The sequence below is a fragment of the Nicotiana tomentosiformis genome, chromosome 8, assembly GCF_000390325.3.
Source record: "Nicotiana tomentosiformis chromosome 8, ASM39032v3, whole genome shotgun sequence".
NCBI classification, from domain to species: Eukaryota; Viridiplantae; Streptophyta; class Magnoliopsida; order Solanales; family Solanaceae; genus Nicotiana; species Nicotiana tomentosiformis.
The window spans coordinates 94,805,656-94,816,108 of NC_090819.1; the positions used below are offsets into that span (position 1 = coordinate 94,805,656).

Sequence of the window (10,453 nt, forward strand, 5' to 3'; positions counted from 1 at the left end):
GTAGAACTTACTCTTAAGTTTCGGTGGCACCTTCTTGTCACACAAAATACCAGAAGCGAGTCTCCATTTTATTCATCCCGCCCCAATATGATATGTGACATATTCATCAATCTCCCCATCCCCCCTGAATAATAGATCAAAGGTACTTAAAACTCCCTCTCCTAGGGATGACCTGCGAGTCCAACCTCACCTCCCCTTCCCATCCTTGAGTCTCGCCACTGAACTTACATTCTAAGTATTCTGTCTTGGTCCTGCTCAACTTGAAACCTTTAGATTCCAGGGTGTGCCTTCATACCTCTAATTGCGCGTTTATACCGTCTCGCGTCTCGTCAATCAATACAATATCATCTGCAAATAACATGTACCACGACCCCTTTCCTTAGATGTGGGTGGCATCCCGTCCATCACCAGAGCAAACAAAAAACGGCTGAGTGCCGACACCTGATGCAACCCCATCATAATCGAAAAATGGTCCGAGTCCCCGCCCACCATCCTCACATGGGTCTTTACTCCATAATACATCTCCTTAATCAACCTAACGTAGGCAACATGTACACCTCTAGCCTCCGATCATCTCCTCAAAACCTCCCTCGGAACTTTATCGTACGCCTTTTCTAAGTCGACGAATACCATACACAAGTCCTTATTTCTATCCCTATACTGCTCCATCAATCTCCTAACAAGGTGGATGGCTTCTATAGTCGAACTCCTTGGCATAAACCCAAACTGGTTCTCGAAAATATACACACTCCTTTTCACCCTTAGCTCTACCACTCTCTCAAGACTTTCATAGTATGGCTAAGCAGCTTGATACCCCGATAGTTATTGCAATTTTGGATATCACCCTTGTTCTTGTATACAGGAACCATCGTGCTCCACCTCCACTCTTCAGGCATCTTCTTTGTTCTAAAAATGGCATTAAATAACCTAATGAGCCACTCCAAGCTTGTCTTGCCCGCACTCTTCCAATTCTACCTTCTTCGTCCTTGATGCACTTCACTTGGTCCAAGTCACGCGCCTTCCTTTCTCGCGGCTTGGATAACCTGAACAACCTCTTATCCCTACCTCGGCCCTCGAGTTCCTCATACAAACGACTAAAAGCTGCAGTCTTGGCCACCATAACTGCTAGCTTTGCCTCTTTCTTAGCCAACTTATAATGCTCCCTATTCGCCCTCTTCTCCTCCTCATCTACACTTTCCACTAGTTTCAGATACGTTGCTTTCTTGGTTTTCACTTTTCCTTGTACCTCTCCATTCCAACACCAGTCTCCTTGTGACCACCAAAGCAACCCTTTGAGACACCTAATACCTCCCTCGCAGCTTCCCTAATGCACTGCGCAGTCGTGGTCCACATAGCGCTTGCGTCCCCACTGCTCCTATAATCCCCCATAGTCACCAACTTGACCCCCAAATCATGCGCTTTAGCTTCTGTCAAGGCTCCCCACTTGATACTATGTTGGCTATACATCGCCCTCTTTCTCTTTTTCCTCGTGATCTCAAGGTCCACAATTAGGAGCCTAAGAACGGTCGAGAGGTTCTCACTCGGGATGACCTTGTAATCCGTGCAAAGACCTCTATCGGACTTCCTGCAGAGTAAATAATCAATCTGAGTCTCGGCCACCGAACTTCGGAAGATGACCAAGTGCTCCCTCTTCTTCGGGAAACTCGAGTTTACTATCACCAAATCAAATGCTCTAGCAAAGTCTAGCAGAGACGTTCCTCCTCCATTTCTATCTCCAAAACCAAAGCCACCATGCATATCATCATATCCCCCAGACGTCACTCCAATGTGTCTTTTGAAATCACCTCCTATGGAAAGCTTCTCGGTATGCATGATACAACGCACCATCTCATCCAAATCCTTCCAGAAACGCCTTTTGACTTCCTCGTCCAAGCGTGCTTGGGGTGCGTATGCACTGATTATGTTCAAAGTAAAACATCCAACAATTAGCTTAATAGTCATCAACTTGTCATTCACCCTCCTAACCTCCACCACTAGTTCACGGAGGTCCTTATCAACTAAGATCCCACATCCCGCGTCTTATCTCTGATCTACCTAGTCTCTTATACACAAGCTATATTAATCTTCCTTTTCTCGAGAATCTTCGCTAACTCTATATATTTTCCAGTCAAAGTTCCTATGTTTCAAGACCCCACTTTCAGCCTAGTAGCTCCCTTAGCTCTCTTACTCCCTTACCCCCTCCCTCGCGCTGACACCCCCGAGGACAAGACCTTACTCTACCATCGTTCACCAAAGCCACTATAATGTAGGAGTCACTACTCAAACACTATCCCGAAAACAAGCGACAAAATAAAATGAGTTACCGAAATATAATCTACCACTAGAGCTCGCAAAACAGGTGAAGAAATAAAATAAATGAACTAACGGGAACTGTAATCTACAACTAAAGGTTAGAAAAACAAGTGAAGAAATAAAATAAAGGAACTAAAAGAACTATAATCTACCACTAAAGGATGGAAAAACAGGTAAAGAAATAAAACAAAGGAACTAAAGGAACTATAATCTACAAGTAAAGGATAGAAAAATAGGTGAAGAAATACAATATAAGAGCTAAAGGCGGCTATAATCTACAACTAAAAGTCACAAAGAAAATGTGCAAAACTAGAATAGAATTATTAGGGGATATTTGAAATAAAGATGTAAACAGGTAGATAACAATATAAACAAGTAGGCAAAGCTATCACTAATGCAATTAATTTGATAATGCTAGGGCAAATAGTAACTAAAGGTTTAAGAATAAAATAGACAGGCAAGGAGATACAATTACGCTAAAATACCAAATTATTAAAAGATCAAGACAAGAGAGGAATAATAGAACTTGGATTGCAACCCTTGAAATTAACGAAAATCTAGTTGGCGGTGATAGATTGCGATGAGCTGGAGCAATACTCTATGTATTTCTTGTTCAAATAGGAAGAAGAAACTTTGAATATTTTTGAGCTTTCTCTGGAATTTAGACCAACCAAGAAATCAGCGAGAATTGACCGGAATCTGAATCGGAATCGGCCAAGAAGCTGAAGCGAAGTTGTAATACTCAACAAGAATGTGAAGCCTCTCCTTTAAAGAATATATACAACAATCTTCAGAACGGCGGAAGTAATCAACAAACGTACAGAATATACCTAGGTAATCGGCGGGAAGTAATCACAAATGTATTTGAAGCCTCTCTTTTACAGAATATAACAAGTAATCAGCGGGAAGTAATCAACTAATAACTTTGAAGCTTTTCTTTTTACAGAATATCAAGAAATCAATAATATTTATCTCTGTATCAATGTAATGTATGTATTCTCGCTGGTGAATGTTTCTCGCAATATCGCCAGGGAGTTGACCGGTGATTTTGATTGGAGACCGCCGGAGATTTTTGGTTCGAGGTGAATAGAAGGCTTAGTTGATCGTTAAAGGACCGTGGATTGTGAAAACAACGGTGGGGGATTCCAAACAAATTTAGAATATTTCTAGAAAATTTGAGGATTAATTTTGTTGAGATTAATTAATTTGAAGATTCAATCTCTTTGCATTTTTTAAAAAACTTTGATTTGGGTGATTGATTTCTATTTTCTGATTGGAATAAGTAAAGAAATTTTAGGTAAGAAATCATACTTCAAATTGATAATCATAGAACATTCATATCTCACAACAGGACGTTAATATATTGACTGATGTTGTACACTTAATTATGACATCTAAGACTTCATTAATTCAGAGAAAATTGAACCACAAACGGCGGGACTTTCGACCTAAGAGATCTCTCAATTGAGTTGCTAAAATAAGTGCCATCTAAAACTATTATGCAATGTAAATGTGACTGTGATAGAATATAGATTTTTACCTAGCTATACTATAGTATAAACTTATTTACCATCTTTATTTAAGTTTCTTGTTAATTACTTTATATATCTATATTTACTAGTTTTATACAAAACCATAAAAAAGAAGAAATGCAACATACCTTAAACATATTGTATCAGTTATACGTAATCCCCCTATATTTAGGATTCTCTTCCTTTTCCAAACGAATACAAAAACATCTTCTCTCTTTCTTTAACAATTACCCAAAATTGTTCTTAACCACCATAAGCATTCTCCCTTATCCACTGTTACCCAAAATCTCGCGTAAGAATTCTATCTTACCCACTGTTATCCAAAATCTTGTTTACCCAAAATCACGCTTACTCACTGTTATCCCCCAAAATTGCAGATTCTTTCCTCTTTCAAAACTTTTGATATCCGATTTCTCTCTTTCATTAATCCAAAGTCTCTTTGTTATTTATACAATGCAAACGAAATTCGAAATTTTGCTTTAGAATCAAATTGTGGGTAAGTTTTGAATCTTGTTTTCTTTATTTTGTCTAATTTTCAAGCTTCACTCTGCATTAACAATGGCTCTTTTCTAATTTCTCAATATTTCATTCTTCTTCATGTTTTTTAGCCATTTAAAAAATGTCTCTTTAATATTCTTTTTCATTCCACCTTTTTCAGAACTAACAATGGGTAAAAAATCTTTGCATGAATCTTTGAGAAAACATTCTGGAAATTGTATTGTTGATACACTAACAAGTAACACAGCAGTTCGGAGATCACCCCGGAAACAGTGTGAAAACGTTGTGGGTGAAACACCTAGTTTTGACTTAGATGTATTTTCACAAGAAGAAAAAAAATCAAAAAAACAAATTCTAGGCATGTAATACCTTAGTGATTGATGAAGGTTCGGTTTCTAAGAGGAATGGTAAGACACTTCGAGATGATGATTTTGAAGAGAAGGAATTGATATTAATATAAAAAAAGAGGAGTAACATTAATGACGATGCGAAATCAAAAAAGAATAATAAAGTTGATCCGAATTTCGGCTCTCGTAAAGATGAATATGATCACAAGGTACTGTAGACCTTTAAAAATATTTCCTTTATATTGTTTTATGTGGTTTTTTTTAGGTAATAATTGTATGAGTTTTCCAGAGAAATTATATTCATATTTTTTTAAATTATTAGTGTTGTACATATTTTGTATGTTTAGTGTATTACAAATGAAGTTGATTGTGTATGATAGTGATTATTTGACATAAATGACTTGTTATTTGTTTTTTGTATTTTCCCGCATGATTTTTGTATGTACACTATTTTTTGAATGTATCCGTCTTTGTAGCGTAGTGCTATTATTTGTTTGACAATGATATATTAGTATATTATTTGTATGTTAAGATTATATGTTTTGTATTGTGTTTTATATGTTTATATTAGATAATTTGTTTATTTTTGTATGTTTTTTGTATACCGATTGTATGAGTTCTCCAGAAAAATTAATTTTACATTATTTTTTTATTATTGGTGTTGTACATATTTTGTATGTTTAGTGTATTACAAATGAATTTAGTTTTATCAATTTCATATGTTTATGCAATTTTAGAAATAATACTATCGATTAAAAAAAATACTTTTTTGTATATACTTGTGTCCTGTTTTTCTTTGCTGATATGTGGGTCGCTGGATTTCTTTTTTAAAGATTTATCCTTACTATTTTATTTTTTAATTCAGAGACAAAAGTTCTTTGTCAAGGAGGGTGCGAAATTTGGTGTGACTCATTGACAATCATACACAGATCTTGAAGTACTGGAACACATCAAGGAAAATTTGCCAAGTGAACAATTAAATTTGTTTAGGGAGTCATGCATTGGATACTTCCTCGATTTTCCCCCTAATATATGTACACAACATCAAATGATTAATGTATTGATGACAAGGGAGTTGAATGACTACTGTGCTGACATATTCTCTGTAGAGATCAAAGGTTCAGAAGTTGAATTTTGGTTTGCGTGAATTTGGTATAGTTACTGGTCTAACATGTGTTGTGTTTGAGGGAGATCTTGGGTTTGATCCACTGGTAAGACCAAACTTAATGCACAGTTACTTCCCAAACAAGGACAAAGTAGAGAAGAAGCTTCTTAGAAATTGCTTCTTGACCGAGTCGTGGAAATGTGATGAACATGTATTCAAGCTTGTGATCTTGTACTTTATAGACTTGGCGGACTGCCTCTTGCGCTTCAAATTTGGATATACGATTGTTGTTCTATGGTTGGTAAACAAATTGACGTCCCCCCGCCAATAAAATACCTCGTATTCTGAAATGGACAAAGGTCAAATCCCAACTTTGGCAGAAAATCATAGAGAATCTTATGTTCACTCCCAGTTGGATCAAGGTAAAAAAGCTGATTGTTTTTTTTTGGTATCTATTAGTTAAATTCTTAATATATAGAGTACATATACATCTGTCAAGTCAAAATTGTATAATACAATATTATGGCATACAAAAATAACACAATTATCATACAGTTATAATACATATTTAGTACACTATATGTATATATGTATAATTAAATTTTTGATAGCACACTACTATGACATATAAAACTTATACGATTGTCATACAGTTATTATACAAAGTGGATTGCGTTATTATACCTTTTGTTGCAGTTTTCAAATATTGCTGCAACAACTGAAGAGTTGGAACTCATAAAATTACCGTAAAAAGGGGATTATGAAATGGAAGAACGAGGAGACATTGCATCGCATCGTCGCAATCTCCCGTTTATACCTGAAAATTCTGAAGTTGCGAAGAACAAGCCCGACTAAGCTATATTGTGGGAAGACAACGGTTGAGAACTGCAATTGCAAAGGTTCATAGTGATTTAGATGCATTCAAGACAAAGGTAGTAATTGCTTAGAAATGTATTACATTAACTTTTATCGATGTTTAATAATTTGTGGTATTGTGCTTGTTTCTCAGGTTGCAGGTGACTTTGTATCGATGAAGGAATTTTTCACGCAATCAATTAACAAAGTCTTAGATGAAATTAGGAAATCTTCATCCTGTCAATCCGAAAAAGCTGATGTTGCTATTTCACCAATGTATATATTTATTGGACCATCCAATAATGATCGCCACCACCACAGCAGATACGACAATGCTTATTTTCCAGACGACAAAGAAGAGGAGGTTGGGTACGCAACAGTCAATGGCAATATAAAACAACTAGGTTATTTTACAATTTCATTAACTAAGCACCCTCTTTCAGTTCAATAAATATACAATCATCATACATGTATCATTCAACTCCTTAACAACTATGATACACTTTTTAGTTTTATAACTTTTATTTGCTCATATAAAGATGCTGACGTCAATGTTGCACAAGTTAATGAGCCAAGCGGTAACATTGTTTCTACAATTCAATATGCTCCACCCCTAAAGTCAGCTGGAAATGTAGAAAATACAGGTAATAGTATCATGATTATTGATTACACTAATTCATATTTTTAATATATTATAAATACAAATGTCATACAATATTCATACAAGAGTTTGTAGTATTCATATAGTGCCATGGTATATTAATTTATATTTTAATTTATTTTATTTTAGTTTTTACTCTATCTATTTTTCTAATATCCAGATGTTGGTCACTCTGTTGTGGATATGGATAATTCAGGCTTTGATGCCCAAGTTAAAAAAACAATTACTCTTTAGGATTTTGAGTTGCCTGCGACCCTTTCTCAAATTGTTCTAGTTGAAAAACAATTTGAAGAGCATTTAACCCCTGAGAAAAAAGGAAGATTGAAGATTCCTAGAAAGCATGCAAAGTCCCCATATACACAAGATTTCGACTCCGGTTGTAGCAGCTCCGTAGGTCCTCTTATTTTCCCAATCAAGCATCCATTCACACATGTTATTGGAATAGTTGTTGACCCCAATTTGATAGAGGAATTTAGAGAATGGTTGTACGATGGAACACATAAGAGATCATCCAGGTTTCAATTCATATATGATTGCTTATTCATACCCAACTGTATCTCAAGTTTTACAAGCTTATTTTATAACTTGTATAGGCGAAAATCTCCTTATCCGGTGGACGTGAACAAGCTTGAGAGGCCATTTGATTTGGGAGTTGAAAGAGTAGACAAGAAATAATGGTTTATAATTAGGCACACGCAGGGCAAGTATTGAATGACACGGCGTGTTGATGTTTCTTGATCACCATTAGCTTTTGTATAATAAATGTATACAACTATTATTTCAGTTCTGTTGCATAGTAAATAACTAAACCATTCTTACTTGTTTTTTCAAATTTTATCTTATGATCAGCGCATCAATGTTATTCTATACTATCTAAGGAAAAGATATAAGTATGGCCCATCCAATAACGTCAGGTTCACAACAACTGATTGTTGTTTCAAGACAAGGGTCGAACAAGTTTATGATCTGTATGTGACTACTCAACAAGATAATAGGGCAGTAAAGGTGGACGACACTATAGCTGATTACATTCTAGGCTATCGGTTACTTGCCAATGTTGCTTGGTCAGAAGTTGATTATATGATAATAATCATTAATGTCAAGGATAAATTCCATTGGGTGTTGGGTGTATTCGACATATGCAAAAGGACCCTAATAGTGTATGACTCATTTATTGCAGCTGGAAATAATAATGCAGTTCATCAGCCTATTAACAAGTTTTCAGTTGTTATACCTCTTTTCCTCCAATGCTTAGACTTCTACGGGAAGCGGACTGATATAAATTTCAAAACCACTCCAGCCTATATTGGAAAAAGTATTTCACAACCATTGGAAGTTCAGTGGTTAGTTACCGAGGTTCCTCGGCAGAAGTTTGGCTCATTGTATGTATATTTAAAACATTGATTTCAATAATAATGTTATTCTTGTTTCTATGTTTCATACAAGTTTGTACATTTTAGCATGTGGTTATCTGCTACTTTAATGCTTGCATGGACTGCGGGGTTTATGTTGCAGTGTTTGTAGAGTATGTCAGAATTGGGGTGTTGTAATGACTCAGCCGGTCGTTTTGAGTATTACAGTCCCGTTTCCCCATTTACTGCTCAATTTATGTCTTACGGTTGATTTATGACTTATCGGCTTAGTTGGTTCGGGTCCGGAAAGATTTCGGAGTGAAATGAGACTCTTAGTCTTATAATTAAAAACTTAAGTTGGAAAAGTTGACCGGATATTTACTTATGTGTAAACAACTTCGGATTGATTCCAATAGCTCCGTATGGTGATTTTGGACTTAGGAGCGTGTCCGAAAAATTATTTGGAGGTTCGTAGTGGAATTAAGTTTGAAATGGCGAAAGTTGAATTTTTGGGAAGTTTGACCGGGAAGTTGATTGTTTGATATCGGGGTCGAAATCCGATTCTGGAAATTAGAATAGCTTCGTTATGTCATTTATGACTTGTGTGCAAAATTTGAGGCCAATCGGACTTGATTCGATAGGTTTCGGCATCGAATGTAGAAGTTGGAATTTTTTAGTTCATTAAGCTTGAATTGGGACATGATTCGTAGTTTTAGCATTGTTTGATATGATTTGAGGCTTCGACTAAGTTCGTATGATATTTTAGGACTAGTTGATATATTTGGTTGAGGTCCCGAGGGGCTCGGGTGAGTTTCGAGGTGGTTTTAGACCATTTCTAGGCCATTTTTAATTGCCGGTTTCTATCTACAGAGGTGTGCATCGTGATCGCGAACATTTGGTCGCGTTCACGAAGAGCAAACATCAGTTTGGGGCCTTGTGAATTGCGATCGCGGAAGCTCTTTCGCGATCGCGAAGAACAAAATCTTTGTTGCACTGACCCGACTTTGGAAGCTTGTATCTCGTAATCTATAAGGAATTTGGAGATGATCCAATAATGAAAGTTGTGTAGCCCTTGATGTCTAGTTTTCAGAAAGTCAAACCATTTGTCATTTGCAGTTTTGTACAAAAAGTTATGACCATTATACTAGAAGTTGTCTCGAAGAGTTGGGGAGTTTGTTCTTCCCGATCGCGAGTGGTTTTCCGCCATCGTGAAGGGAAAATTTTGGACTGAAAATTTTTGTATTTCGTGATCGCGAAGAGTAAATGCCTAGACAGAAGTTATATTTTGAGGTTTCGGCCATTTTAACACATTTGTAGCTATGGAGCTCGGATTGAAGCGATGTTTGAGGCGATTTTCACCATATGGATTGGGGTAAGTGATTCTAACTCGGATTTAGTTAAATTATATGAATCTATTGTTGTTTATATCAATATATTAGTGTTTTGGGTTGAAAATAGTAGAAAATTTCATAGACTTTAATTTGAAGATTTGAGGGTCGAGTTGATGTTGAAATTTGATAAAATTGATATGGTTGGACTCGTGGTTGAATGGGCATTCATATTTTGTAACTTTTGTCGGGTTTTGAGACGTGGGCCTCACGGATAATTTTTAAGTTAATTTCAGATTTTTATTGAAAAATTAGTATTTCTTATGGAATTGATTACAATAATTGGTATTGACTGAATCGAATTGATTGTGGCTAGATTCGAGCCATTCAGAAGTTGATACGTGCAGAATGGGATTTTTGGAGTATTGTTTAGCTTGCTCGACATTGGATTAGTCTTGTTCG

At 36.1% G+C, this 10,453-nt stretch overlaps 1 protein-coding gene and 1 long non-coding RNA gene across 2 annotated transcripts; one reads left to right on the forward strand and one right to left on the reverse strand.

Annotated features, from left to right (window-relative positions):
- Positions 1-1,230: 1,230 nt before the first annotated feature.
- Positions 1,231-1,962, reverse strand: LOC138897848 (uncharacterized). The gene has a single exon (XM_070183867.1). It carries the CDS (start codon positions 1,960-1,962, stop codon positions 1,231-1,233), a length of 732 nt encoding a protein of 243 aa, XP_070039968.1.
- A 4,886-nt stretch (positions 1,963-6,848) lies between these two features.
- On the forward strand, positions 6,849-8,301 carry LOC104088303 (uncharacterized). The gene is made up of 3 exons (XR_011410467.1): positions 6,849-7,294; positions 7,472-7,826; positions 7,905-8,301. It is a non-coding gene; the product is annotated as an uncharacterized lncRNA (long non-coding RNA).
- Positions 8,302-10,453: the final 2,152 nt, after the last annotated feature.